Source organism: Equus asinus, chromosome 5 (assembly GCF_041296235.1).
Source record: "Equus asinus isolate D_3611 breed Donkey chromosome 5, EquAss-T2T_v2, whole genome shotgun sequence".
NCBI classification, from domain to species: domain Eukaryota; kingdom Metazoa; phylum Chordata; class Mammalia; order Perissodactyla; family Equidae; genus Equus; species Equus asinus.
This window is the reverse complement of record NC_091794.1, coordinates 78,490,553-78,505,793: the sequence shown is the minus strand read 5'-3', so window position 1 is coordinate 78,505,793 and position 15,241 is coordinate 78,490,553. Positions and strand designations below refer to the sequence as shown.

The window sequence follows — 15,241 nt, the reverse complement described above, 5'->3', positions numbered from 1 at the left end:
TAAAAGGAATCTTACAAGATTTATTCTTTTGCATCTGGCTTCTTTCATTCAACATCATAAGATTCATCCAAATTTTTGTGTTTAGCAATACTTTATTTTCATTGATGTATAGAATTCCATTATATGAATGTATCAATTTATTTAACCATTCTACTGTTGATGGACATTTGAACTATTTCTATTTCAGGCTATTACAAATTATGTTACTCATTTCCACTGAGTAGACATCTAGAAGAATTTCTGGGTCATGGGGTATGCATATGTTCAACTTTAGTTAGATGATGCCAAACAGTTTCCCAAAGTGACTGTAACAATTTATACTCCCACCTGCAATATATTAGTCCCAGTTGCTCAATATCCTCACCAATACTTGATACCGATAGTTTAAAAAATTTAGCCATTCTGGTGGATATGCAGTAGTATCTCACTGTGGTTTTAATTTGCATTTCCCTGATTACTAATTAGTTAAAGTACCTTTTAATATATTTATTAGCCATTTGGATATCCTTTTGTCAAGTGCCTTTTTGTGTCTCTTGTCCATTTTACTATTTGTAGGGGTTCTTTGTATATTTAGGCTATAAACCCTTTGTCAGTTATAGGTATTAAAATATCTTCTCCCACTACTTTCTGCCTTTTTCATCTCTTAATAGTGCCTTTTGATAAACAGAAGTTTAACATTTTTAATGAAGTCCAATTTATCAATCTTTTCCTACTTAAGAAATTTCTTCCTACCTCAAGGACATGAAGATATTTTCTCATTTATCTCCTTTATGCTTTATTATTTCACTTTTTCCATTTATAACTGTAACCCATCTCCAATTGATTTTTCTGTATGGTATGAGGTAGGAATCAAGTTGTTCCCCCTACCCCACATGAATATCTAATTGATCCAGCACCATTTATTGACAAGATTCTTCTTTTCCCATTGCTGGGCATTTAGTGGAATCCTTTCACTTTGGAAACTCACGTTTTTGTTCTAGGAAATTTTCTTCAATTACTCCATTGATGAATTCCTTACCTCTGTTTTCTATTTCTGGAACCCCTATTATTCAAACATTGGAATTCCAAGACTCATTCTCTTAATTATGAACATCGTTTTTTCTCCTATTTTTCTTCTTTTTGTCTCTTTGCTCTACTCTATAGGAACTTTTCTTACCTTTATTTTCTACCACTTAGTTTTATAATTTTTTGCCATTATATTGGTAATATTCTTTAGTTCTTTCTGATCTGTGAATTTGTTTTCATAGCATGGAGTTTTTATTTCATGGTTGCAATATCTTCTTTTTCCTATGATGATATTATTAATAATTTTTCAAAGTTTTCTTCTCTCTGCATAATCTCTATTTCCCCCAATTGCCCTTCTATGTTTGTTAGTTCTGGTCTGTATCTTCCACAATATTCAATACTTCGACCATTTGCTTCTTAAATCAATTCTATACTGACTTCGACAATAACTTGCTAGCTTTTTCTCATTTCTCATTCTACTTTGCTAATTCCTACACTGGCTCCTGTTTCATCACCTGTATATGCATGGCTATCTTCATTCAACAAACCTTCATTATTTTCCAGGTATCATGCTTGGTGATGGACATTCATAAATTTCTAATACATGGTTCCTGACCTGACTCCTCAAGTTATGTTACTTTTCTTTTGGTATCTAATCTCTCTTCATGGATAATCAGCAACTGAAGCCCTGCCAGGATGCTGTATGCCAGAGAATCTCAAGGTATGGAGTTACTGGAGCAAATCACAAACAGAGCATGGAGCAGTGGTAGACAGAGAGTTGGAAAGATAGTCCCAATTGTATCACCAATCCAAAGAGGATAAGGCGAAGTCTAGTTAAAACTACACATTGGGACTAATAAAAGAAAAGGTTTCAGGGAAGTAAGGAGCAGAATAATGCCTGGATCCATTCCTGGGATTAACAGAAGGTAGCTAGCAGTTTTAGAAATCTTATTCCTGCTTTTAAGTTTGTTTTGGTGAGGAGTAGGGTTTGAGAGAGAGGAGAAGGAAGATGTTCTAAGTGTTTAAAGGTTTAGCAAGAAGCAAGAAACATGACTTCAAATATCATCTCAATGCTAGTAACTCTAAAATTCTGACTTCTGTCCTCAGTTCTAGATCAGTATATCCAAATGCCTATCAGAAATCTTTACCTAAATGTCCTACAAGCACATCAAACTTAAATTGAATTCATCTTCCTCCTAAATTCATTCCTTCTCTTACGTTCCCTAAGTGAATGACAACATTATCATCAAATCCATCAATGCAATCCTAGCTAGGCATTCTGGAATTGTTTTCTCTCATCTTCCTCTTCTTCACTTCCCACTCATCCTACACACCTGGATGTTGAATCCAGTCCGTGTTACTTCTAAGATATCTCCATTTCCACCCACCCCCTCCTATTGTCAGTATCACTGCCATATCAGCATGGTTATTAGAAACAGATTAGGAAAGGCCTTGTGGAATATTAGGGAACCTGGGGTAGAAAGCTAATATTAGTGTGGGATAAACACAGGTACAGAAGTATTAGCTCCTGGGGAAGGTTGAGAATCCTATCTTAAGTACAATGTGGCAATTTAAGCCTAATTTCAGACAAATAATAAGATCCTGAGATGGGAGGTGTAACAAGGGATAAAGGTTGCTTCAGCACAGCGGTAAAGAGGGAAGAGAGCTGTTTTGGTGACAGTAGTGGTGAACAAGACAGATATAAGACAGGTCCTCAACCAAGGTGCTCAGTTCAAGAAAAGGCAAGAGAGCTTGGAAATAGGCAAAAATTCTGAGAAAGAGCTAGTGGGAATGCGGTATGAAAGCAGGCCATAGCCCAGTTGTTGGGGTACAGAGCTGTATTTCCCTCTGGTGCTACAGACCTGGGGATGGGGCAGAACTCAGCTCCGTTAGAGCTCTAGACTTGAGGAGGCCAGATAAGTAGAAAAGCTTCCCTCTGTGGGATAAGAAGAGATATATAAAGCTACTCTTTAACAGTATCACTCAAATAGAGCTCAGTTACTATGTAAACACAACGACTTTGAGCATAAAGCAACAGAAGATTATTTCTGCTAGCTGGAAAGAGTTCCTGGAGGCCTGTCTGTCTTACTATCCTTCCTTCTGAGGAGTGGTGAGATTGTGTGTAGGAACTGATTAGTTCTATTGGACGACGGGGAAAGGCAGGTCCTTTGGCACATGGACTACAGTATTATACAGGCCATCTACCTGGTCTCACTGCCTCTTTTATTACAGTAGTACCAAAATTATCTGAGAAAAATGGAGAGAAAGTATAGAGAAGCATAAAAAACTTGAGTTCTGGGGCCGGCCTGGTGGAGTGGTGGTTAAGTTTGCGTGCTCTGCTTCAGCAGCCCAGGATTTACAGGTTCGGATCCTGGACGCGGGCCTAGCAGTGCTCATCAAACCATGCTGTGATGACATCCCACATAAAACAGAGGAAGACTGGCACAGATATTAGCTCAGAGACAATCTTCCTGAAGCAAAAAGAGGATTGGCAACAGATGTTAGCTCAGGGCCAATCTTTCTCACACACACACACACACACAAACAAAACTTGAGTTCTGAAGTCAGGTGAGCCTGAGTTATAAATAATTTCCTTATTTATAAAATGGAAATGGTTATAATACCTACCTCACAAAGTAGTTCTGAAAACTAAATGAACTATATATGTTAATATATTAAAGTCCCTTGCATGATGCCTGGAACATAGTAGGACCTAACAAACAAAATGAAAAAATGGCTCATACATCTCCTCTTCTCAAAATTCTTCAATAGTTTCTTGGAATTAACTCTCTACAACCTGGCTTCATTACAAAAGCAAGCATTTATTTCAGATTTTGATGTCTTTTCTAAGATTATAAACTATTCGAAGGCAGGAACCATGTCAGTTTTTTTTTTAAGGGTAATTTTATTTATTTATTTTAGGTGTTTTTTGTTTTTTTGGTGAGGAGGATTGGCCCTGAGCTAACATCTGTTGCCAATCTTTCTTTTTTTAAAATTGGGGTCATAAAAGTTTATAACATTGTGAAATTTCATTTGTACATCATTATTTGTCAGTCACCATAAGAATGTGCCCCTTCATCCCTTGTGCCTACTCTCTAACCCCCTTCCCTGGTAACCAATAAACTGTTCTCTTTGTCCGTGTGCTTATCTTCCATATCTGAGTGAAATCATATGGTTCTGTCTTTCCCTGTCTGGCTTATTTCGCTTAACATAATACCCTCAAGGTCCATCTACGTTGTTGCAAATGGGACAATTTTGTCTTTTTTTATGCCTGAGTAGTATCCCATTGTATATATATACACCAGATCTTCTTTATCCAGTCATCAGTCGATGGGCACTTGGGTTGTTTCCATGTCTTGGCTATTGTGAATAATGATGCAATGAAGGTATGCATGCAATGAATGAGGTTGCTTTGTATTGTTGGCTTCAAGTGCTTCGGGTAAATATCCAGTAGTGGGATGGCTGGGTCATATGGTATTTCTATTTTTAATTTTTTTGAGAAATCTCCATACTGTTTCCCATAGTGGCTGCACCAGTTTGCATTCCCACCAGCAGTGTATGAGGGTTCCCTTTTCTCCACATCCTCTCCAACATTTATTTTTTGTCTTGGTGATTATAGCTACTCTAAGAGGTATGAGGGGATATCTAAGTGTAGTTTTGATTTGCATTTCCCTGATGATGAGTGATGTTGAACATCTTCCCATGTGCCTATTGGCCACCTGTATATCTTCTTTGGAAAAATGTCTTGATTTCCTCTGCTCACTTTGATCAGGTTGTTTGTTTTTTTGTATTCAGTTGTGTGACTTCTTCATACATTTTGGAGATTAACCCCTTGTCAGATACATGATTTGCAAATATTTTCTCTCAGTTGGTGGGTTGTCTTTTTGTTTTGATCCTGGTTTCTTTTGCCTTGCAGAAGCTCTTTAGTCTGATGAAGTCCCACTTGTTTATTTTTCCTTTTGATGCCCTTGTCCAAGTGGACATGGTATTCAAAAAGATCCTTTTAGGACTGATGTCAAAGAGTGTACTGCCTATATTTTCTTTTAGAAGTTTTATGGTTTCAGGGCTTACCTTCAAGTCTTTGTCCATTTTGAGTCTTTTTTTGTGTATGGAAAAAGAAAATGATCTACTTTCATTCTTTTGCATATTGCTGTCCAGTTTTCCCAACACCATTTATTGAAGAGGCTTTCCTTTCTCCATTGTATGTTCTTGGCTCTTCTGTTGAAGATTAGGTGTCTGTAGATGTGTGGTTTTGTTTCTGGGCTTTCAATTCTGTTCCATTGACTTGTGTGTCTGTTTTTGTACCAGTATCATGGTGTTTTGGTTACTATAGCTTTGTAGTATATTTTGAAGTCAGGGATTGTGATGCCTCCAGCTTTTTTCTTATTTCTCAGTATTGCTTTGGCTATATGAGGTCTTTTGTTGTCCCATATGAATTTTAAGATTCTTCGTTCTATTTCCATGAAGCATGTCTTTGGGATTCTGATTGAGATTGCATTGAATCTGTAGATTGTTTTAGGTAGTATGGACATTTTAACTATATTCCAATCCATGTGCATGGAATATCTTTCCATTTCTTTGTGTCATTATTGATTTCTTTCAGTAATGTCTTACAGTTTTTACTGTGTATGTCTTTCACCTCCTTGGTTAAATTTATTCCTAGATATTTTATTCTCTTTGTTGCAGTTGTAAACGGGACCGTGTTCTTGAGTTCTTTTTCAGTTAGTTCATCATTCAAGTATAGACATGCCACTGAGTTTTGTAAGTTGACTTTGCACCCTACAATTTTGCTATAGTTGTTGATTATTTCTAATAGTTTTCCAATGGATTTTTTAGGGTTTCCTATATATAAAATCATGTCATTTGCAAACAGCAAGAGTTTCACTTCTTCCTTGCCTATTTGGATTCCCGTATTTCTTTTTCTTGCCTAATTGCTCTGGCCAAAACATCCAGTACTATGTCAAATAAGAGTGGAGAAAGTGGGCACCCTTGTCTTGTTCCCGTTCTCAGCAGGATGGCTTTCAGTTTTTCCCCACTGAGTATGATGTTGGCTGTGGGTGTGTCATATATGGCCTTTATTATGCTGAGGTATTTTCCTTCTATACCCATTTTATTGAGAATTTTTATCATGAATGAAGGTTGGATCTTTTCAAGTGCTTTCTCTGTGTCTATTGAGATGATTGTGTGATTTTTATTCCTCATTTTGTTGATGTGGTGTATCACATTGATTGATTGGCTGATGTCAAACCACCCCTGTGGCCCTGGTATGAATCCCATTTGATCATGGTGTATGATCTTTTTGATGTATTGCTGTATTCAGTTTGCCAATATTTTGTTGAGGATTTTCTCATCTATGTTCATCAGCGATATTGGCCTGTAATTTTCCTTCTTTGTGTTGTCCTTGTCTGGCTTTTAGATCAGGGTGATGCAGGCCTTGTAGAATGTATTAGGAAGTGTTCTGTCTTCCTCAATTTTTTGGAATAGTTTGAAGATAGGTAATAAATCCTCTTTGAATGTTTGGTAGAATTCTCCAGAGAAGACATTGGGTCCTGGACTTTTATTTTTTGGGAGGTTTTTGATTATTGTTTCACTCTCTTTACTTGTGATTGGTCTACTCAGACTCTCTATTTCTTCTTGATTCAGTTTTGGGAGGCTGTAGGAGTCTAAGAATTCATCCATTTCTTCTAGATGGTCCAATTTGTTGGCATCTAGTTTTTCATAGTATTCTTTTATAATCTTTTGTATTTCTGTGGTATCCATTGTAATTTCTTCTCTTTCATTTCTAATTTTATTTATTTGAGCCATCTTTCTTTTTTTCTTAGTGAGTCTGGCTGAGGGTTTGTCAATTTTGTTTATCTTCTCAAAGAACCAGCTGTTTGTTTCATTGATCCCTTCTACTGTCTTTTTTGTTTCAATTTCATTTATTTCTGCTCTCATTTTTATTATTTCCCTCCTTCTGCTGAGTTTGGGCTTTGTTTCTTCTTTTTCTGATTCTGTTAGGTGTAATTTAAGATTGTTTATTTGAGATTTTTCTTGTTTATTGATGTGGGCCTGTATTGCTATAAATTTTCCTCTTAAGACTGCCTTTGCTGCATCCCATATGAGTTGGTATGGTGTGTTTTCATTTTCATTTGTCTCCAGATATTTTTTGATTTCTCCTTTAATTTCTTCAATGACCCATTGGTTGTTCAGCAGCATGTTGTTTAGTCTCCACATCTTTGTCCCTTTCCCAGCTTTTTTCTTGTAGTTGACTTCTAGTTTCATAGCATTATGGTCAGAAAAGATGCTAGAAATGATTTCAATCTTCTTAAGTTTATTGGGGCTTAGCTTTTTTCCTAGTATATGGTCTATCCTTGAGAATGTTCCATACACAATTGAGAAGAATGTGTATTATGCTGTTTTTGGATGGAGTGTTCTATATAGATCTACAAAGTCCACCTGATCTAGTTTTTTGTTTAATTCCACTATTTCCTTGTCAACTTTTTGTCTAGAAGACGTATCCATTGATGTTAAGTGGGGAGTTGAGGTCCCCTACTATTATTGTGTTGTTGTTAATATCTCCTTTTAGGTTTGTTAATACTTGCTTTATGTACTTTGGTGCTCCTGTGTTGGGTGCATAAATATTTACAATTGTTATGTCTTCTTGGTGGAGTGTCCCTTTGATCCTTATACTGCCCCTGTTTGTCTCTGTTTACCTGTTTTATCTTGAAGTCTACTTTGTCTGACATAACTATGGCAACACCTACTTTCTTTCATTTGCCATTAGCTTGGAGTATCATCTTCCATCCCTTCACTCTAAGCCTGTGTTTGTCTTTGGAGCTGAGATGTGTTTCCTGGAGGCAGCATATTGGTGGGTCTTGTTTTTTAATCCATCTGCCACTCTGTGTCTTTTGATAGGAGAATTCAATCCATTTACATTTAGAGTGATTATTGACATACGAGGGCTTAATGCTGCCATCTTATCACTCATTTTCCAGTTCTCCTGCATTTCCTTTGTTTCTTGTCCCATGTTTTTTGGACTACCAATTCGGTTAGGTAGTTTTCTATGATGGTTTTCTTAGTTTTCTCCTTATTTATCACTTATGTCTCTATTCTAGTTATTTGTTTAGTGATTACCATTAGGGTTGTATAAAAAATCCTGTAAAAATATGGAATGCTTCATGAATTTGTGTGTCATCCTTGCGCGGGGGCCATGCTAATCTTTTCTGTATCGTTCCAATTTTAGTATATGTGCTGCCAAAACGAGCACAGGAACCATGTCTGTTTTATTTTATTTATTTATCTAGAGGAAGATTAGATTTGAGCTCCCATCCACTGCTAATCTTCCTCTTTTTCCCTGAGGAAGATTGGCCCTGAACTAACATCTGTGCCCATCTTCCTCTATTTTATATGTGGGATACCTGCCACAGCATTGCTTGATAAGTAGTGTGTAGGTCCATGCCCAGGATCCAAACTGGTGAACCCTGGGCTGCCAAAGCACAGCACATGAACTTAACCACTACTCCACCAGGCTGGCCCTGAACTATGTATGTTTTATGCCCTCAACAATCAGCACTATTGCTTGCTCACAGTAGATACTCAATATATACTTGACTTGTTGAATGAATGAGTGAACATAGTATCTTTCTCCATCCACACACCCTCCCATTACATAGCTGATAAGCACAGTGCTAACAAATGCTCTTTAGAATAACCCTGATGCTACGCAGGACCCTGAAATGTTACAGGAATTCTCCTATCCATCTCATTTCTTGATTGACACAAATTATTTTATACTTACTCTCACTTCTTAATATTCCAGGCTCCCGGGGACAGGGATTGTATGGACAAATAAATTCCATAAACTTGATCAATATATAAGTTTAACATTCTCTGTCCTTTTTTGCCAAAACCTTTGTGAAGTAGACAGTGGACTGCTTTAAGAACTAAGAGTTCAATAGACAGTTGTTTGGATAGAATGAACTGATTAAGGTTAAGTGATTACAACTGCAAAAATATCCCAACCTCTAAACATGCAAAAATACATAAATAAATAAACATGCAATAAAGCCACAAAGATTTTTAGCAACAAAAATGTTGTACGATTACCATTCACTTGGTTGATTTCTGAGTTGGAGGACAGAATCTCATCTGCCAGTTTCTGTGCAGTAGGAAGAACTTCAGTGTGGTGTGCCGTGATTAAATATTGAATAAACTTTTGTAGCTGGTCCCTATTCATCTGGAAAAGGGTTTCTGAGATAGGAAGACGTAATTTGACTTGGTCTGGTTTACGGATCCTGTAGAGTGAGAGCGCTACCACATGAGCACAGTAGAATATGTCTTTGTTCCCACAGCCACACGTCACTGAAGTGATTTTGCATCGATCAAAACTGATTGCAACTTTGTAAGTCATTGCTGGTTCAGAAGTAGTAGCCGGCTCAGTTACGGTGCCACTGAGATGGAAGCCTAGGGAAACAAAGAAAGTGTCTTTAGAGATTCTGTAGTAAGAAACTTGAAGGTTTTCAAATATTCTGCATTTCAATTAATCAATTCAGAAACTATTGGCTGAGTATCTCCTATATATGTGGTAGGCTCTGCCACAGACACAAAGCTCAGTGAAACTCAGGTATTGCTTTTAAGGAACACACAATCTAGAAAAAGAGTCCTTATTCTGGAATCCATGAACCTCCTGAACTAATAAGAAAACCTTTTGTTTGTACATATGTTCATTTTTCTGGGGGGATAGTTCATAGCTTTCATCAGTCTCAAAAAGGTTAATAAGGAACCCCAAATAAGTTATGAACCTGTATAGTAGATTCAGAGATCTTTGTGGACAGAGACAAGTCTACATCAGCACAATCTGGAGTAAGGTGAATGCTATAAATGAAAGAGAAACCGAAAGAACGCCACAAGGAAGGACACCAGGAAGAACAAGGAAGATAAAGACAACATTCCTAAAACATACAATTCCAGAGTGTGACCATGTGGAATACTTAAAAGGTAAGAAACCTCATTCGACATGGAAAGTAGAGCTTGCTGCAGTGAGACTGGGCAGTGTTACACCTCTACTCACTAGCACACAGCACCAATAATTTTGAAATGTAGAGAGAATACATTAAGTTACAACTAAATCGAAAAAAGTCACATCAATAGCAAATTGATTCTATAATACTGTTTATTCTTTACTCTAAATATGATTCTTCTCCTTTGACAAAAATGTGTATTCAGCAAATCATTCAGTCATTCAACAAAAGTTTAATGAGACCTTAAGGATCAGACTGCTAGGCGTAGGAATACTAACAAAAAGGAGAGGAATATCAAATATTTGTAAAGCACTTATCATGTAGCAGAACTGTGTTGGTTCCTTTAGTAATTTACTGCAACAACCTTATGCAGTTGGTATTATTTTCCTTATTTTAAAGGTGTGTAAACTGAGGCTCAGAAAGGGTCAGTAATTTGCTTGCTAGCACCTCAGCTAGCAAGTGATAGACCTGGAATTTGGAACCAGATCTGACTGATTCCAAAGTTTCGTTTCTTTTTCTTTCTTTCTTTCTTTTTTTGATGAGGAAGATTGGCCCTGAACTAACATCTGTTGCCAATCTTTCTCTTTTTGCTTGAGAAAGATTGTCCCCAAGCTAACATCTGTGCCTATCCTCCTTCTATTCTGTATGTGGGATGCCACCACAGCATGGCTTGATGAATGGTATATAGGCTCACACTTGGGATCTGAATCTGTGAACCTCAGGCTGCCAAAGGGGAGTAGGCAAACTTAACCACTACACCACCAGGCCGGCCCCTTTCTTCTATTTACACTACACTACCTCTAAAAGATGCCTTGACAAAGTCCCTATTGTCAAAAATCACAGACACATAAATAAATGATTACAATATGATGTGCCAAATGGTATAGTACAGACAGGAACAAAGGTAAGGCTAATTTCAGAGACTTTCCTACTTAACTGCAATGTGTACACTGTGAATAGGAAAGCAATTTTAAATAATTTTATACTTGTTGGAGAAATATTTATCAAATAATAAAAGGTGCATATATAAGTTTCAGAGCTACCATTGTGACCTGGTAGAATTAAAAAATGCAGAGAAGAAACTTTCCAAAGTTCAAGTTTCAGATAACTGTAGTTAATTAAAATAAGAATAAGACCCAGGGGCTGGGCTGGTGGCGCAGCAGTTAAGTGCACATGTTGCGTTTCAGCCGCCTGGGGTTCGCCGGTTTGGATCCCAGATGCGAACATGGCACTGCTTGGCAAGCCATGCTGTGGTAGGTGTCCCACATATAAAGTAGAGGAAGATGGGCATGGATGTTAGCTCAGGGCCAGTCTTCCTCAGCAAAAAGGAGGATTGGCAGCAGTTAGCTCAGGGCTAATCTTCCTCAAAAAAAAAAAGAATAAGACCCAAATTTACAGGCATACTCATAAAATCTGGCAAAATTAACACCAATATAGGGAGATTTAGGTCCAATTTAAAGAAAGGTGCAGATTACTGAAAAGTTAAGATTAGTTTCCAGAGCAAGAAAAAGATCAAAATTAATTTGTTATCTTCACAGCCTCCAGGTATACTTTTTAAACTTCACATGGGCCTTTTCTCAGTTAAACTTAGCTGCAGATTTAAAAATATTTGTCATTTGTTTAAAGCAAAGTAAAAAAGTTACATTCAAATATGATTAAGTATGGGTAAAACTGCCTTCACTTTAGAACTACGGAAGAGAACTGCAGGGTTGAGAAACAGCTCCTCTCCAGATTTATATCCACCAGACACGGCCAAAAGAGTAACTAGCAGAGAACACATTACCTTATAAATTAGGCAGCCAGGATCTGCTATTTACTATGTAGTCTCAGGTGACTCACTTCACAACTCTTAGCCTCAGCTTCCTCTTCAGTAAAGTGGGGATAATAACACTTGTTCTGCTTCTCTCTCAAAAGTACTTTGTACAACTGTAAAATCTCCTACATGCTCTTATGCAATTTTTGTTAATGGGCCTCCATGTCAAAGAAACCAGAAACAACTTCCCCAGTGGCCAAGTTTCACAGTGGTTGAAAACCAGGTGCTAAGAAGGTACATTCTTAATTTCCCTTAGGCCACTCAGGAGTATTTGGTACATTCTTGAGAAATAACTTAAGTCTTGATAAAAAGAGACCTCATAGAAGGGCTACTTTAAAATTTCAAATAAGATAGTGATGTCAATGTGGGAAAAGCTTAGGCTCCAAGCCTCTGAATCTAAAAGGTGAGTATAAACATTTCTACTTGATCAGTTCAATGCTTTGGGGTACTTGGCCTGCAACACATCTCTGAACCCAATTCTCTCATTCCTCTCCTGCTTGAAAATGAATAAGAATATCAGTTAGATATGGGATAGAAACAATGGGTATCTTATTAAGCCGTAAGCCCCATGAGAGCAGGGCTGTCTCTGTGTATGGTTTATCACTATAAAAAACCAAAATCACTCTGGCTGTAATATGAAAAAAAGACTAGACCTCAGCTTCCATATTTTTAAGATGAGAGGCTGGTCTAGAAGACCTCCAAGGCTCATTTTAGCATAGACATATTATGATTTTCTAGTGACTATCACTGAATCTATTATTTTTCCTAGAACCAGCGTACTTTTGGGATTTAAAGAGTGCATAATAATAGCTAACCTTTATGAGTACCTCCTATGTGTCAGGCTCTGTTCTAAGTGCTTTACAAGCATGAACTCATTAAATTTTCACAATTCTTACGAAGTTGATAGTAGGTATACTGGTAAGTTTTATGTGTCAATTTGACTAGGCTAGAGAAGCCAGTTATTCAATTAAACACTAATCTAAGGTGTTGCTGTGGAGGTATTTTGTAGATGCCGTTAACATCTACAATCAGTTGACTTTAACTAAGGAAATTATCCTCAGTAATGTGCGTGGCTCTCATCCAATCAGTTGAAAGGCCTTATGAGCAAAACTGAGGTTTCTCTGAGAAAGGAATTCTGCCTCAAGACTGCAGCATGAGATCCTGCCCAAGAATCTCCAGCCTGCTGGCCCACTCTACAGATTTCAGACTTGTCAACTCCCATAATTGTGTAGGCCAACTCCTTGAAACAAATTATATATATATGCATATATATATATATATATATATATATATATATATATATATATAGCCTACTGATTCTGTTTCTCTGGAAAACTCTGATTATTATTATAATTCCCATTTTATGTATGAGGAAATGTAGGCACAGTAGAAGTTAAGTAACTTGCTCCAGGTCGTTCTGCTACTAATTGGCAAAGTCAAGGTTCACACCCAGGCAGTTTGGCTCAAAAGCCCACACTCTTAATTATTTTACTATACTGCCTCTGTATAACACTGTGTTGTATGGCAGTCAATACCACATTTAACTTTATAAACTATAAAAGAATACAACTAGAAACATTATTAGAAAATAACTTTAAGGTTTACTGAAATTCTAAAATTCCAGTTTTTATAGCGTTGGCAATGGTCTGAACCCTCTAGGTTAATCTGGAATTAAAGACAAAACGTCAAGTATCAGTTTAGATTCCAGCTGTCTCCATAGTAGGTCAATACTAAAACTTTCTGCAAAATATTTTTCAAAAGCCATTTAGACATGGCTCCCTAGAGGCTTCGGTTAAGGCCCATGATGCTCTTGGGAACATGTTCATTCGAGCTCAGTAAATCTTTGGGCTCCATTAGCTGTAGTCACACCAGTATAGCTCAGGCCTAGGCCCATATGAAAGGCAGAAGGCTCTGAGTGGCTCTGTGGAAGTTTCCTTGCTAGTTCTTTTTTCCTTTCATATCTCTTGGAATGTAAACTGAAAGTCAGTTTCAAATACTTGTACTTCTTGTCTATTGTAACCTAGTAACATTTTTTTAACGTTTAATTACTCCTGAGAATAAAGCTACATAGAATAGGTTCAATGCAGTGTTTCTTTCCCATTGCAAACCTAACTGCCATAAACATTTAAAAAACCTGCTGATTTAAGCAAATATGTAGAAGCCTAATTTTTAAAAATCTCTATTGAATCCAGCATGTATTTATGAAATACCCACTGTATGCTCTGACTTTTTACTTTTTAACCTTTTAGTTGGACATTTTCAAAGTAGTAGAGAGAGTGTAGTATAATCAGCCCCCATCTATCCATCACTCAGCTTCAACAATTATCAACACAAAGATAAACTTGTTTTAATCTTTACCCTTTCCCAAGTCCTTCCCTGTCCTCCCCAATGGATTATATTGAAGTAAATCCTAGAAATATCATTTTATTGGTAAATACATCTGTATACATTTCTAAAAGAATTTAAAATTAATAATAATTCCTTAATGTCAAATATCTAGTGTTTAGATTTCCACAACTGACTTCAAAAACAAGAGATTTGTTCAAATCAGGATACAAACAAGGTCCAGACATTACATTTTGTTGATATGTCCTTTTTTTTCCCCCTGTGAGGAAGACTGGCCCTGAGCCAACGTCTGTCGCCAATCTTCCTCTTTTTGCTTGCGGAAGATTGTCACTGAGCTAACATCTGTGCCAGTCTTCCTCTATTTTGTATGTGGGATGTCCTCACAGCATGGCTTGATGAGCAATGTGTAGGTCCCTGCCTGGGCCGCTAAAGCCGAGCACACAATCTTAACCTCTTTGTCACCAGGCTGGCCCCTGTTGACATGTCTTTTAAGCTACAAGTTCCCTCTCCTTTCTTTCTCCCCCAATTATTCACTAAAAATAATAGTTAGCTCTAGAGAGATTTGACGAGATTTAGGTTTTTTGGTAAAATTACTTCACAGGTTGTGCTGCATACTTTCTAATACATCACATCAGAAGACATAATGCCTGATGGTCTTTCTTTTTGTGCTGTTAGGATTGATCAGTGGGTTCAGGTGGTGTGAGCCTGATCCATCCATTATAAACTTCCTGTAACTTTTCACCTAATAGTTTTTAGTGGTCATTCATGATCATTGCCTCAATCTATTATTTCATTAGAGAGGCTTTATTTTTTTTCTTAAATTTTGACACTCTCACCCTCTTTGACTCTTAACACCCTCATCTGTAAAGTAAGGAAAAAAAACATGTAAAGTGGCCAGCTCAGTGCCTGGAACATGGTGGGCTTTCAACAAAAAAAAGTGACAGAAACAACCACAAAACTGCTTAGAACTCATCAGAAAAACAACTACTTTACAGACAAAGTTTTCCTGAACATCATCTTTGTGATGAACTTTCATTCACATTTTCCTAAAATACAAAAAGAAAACTCATACAGT

At 37.1% G+C, this 15,241-nt stretch overlaps 1 protein-coding gene and 1 non-coding gene across 2 annotated transcripts in view; both read right to left on the bottom strand.

Moving 5' to 3' along the window:
• ZSWIM5 (zinc finger SWIM-type containing 5) overlaps window positions 1-15,241 on the bottom strand; it is a 228,023-nt gene that overhangs the window by 54,786 nt on the left and 157,996 nt on the right. The window contains exon 2 of the mRNA XM_044770664.2: window positions 9,094-9,450. Coding sequence (XP_044626599.2) covers window positions 9,094-9,450 — 357 coding nt within the window. The remainder of the gene's footprint in view (window positions 1-9,093; window positions 9,451-15,241) is intronic.
• On the bottom strand, window positions 8,148-8,254 carry LOC123286168 (U6 spliceosomal RNA). Its single transcript, XR_006528440.1, has one exon. It is a non-coding gene; the product is annotated as a U6 spliceosomal RNA (small nuclear RNA).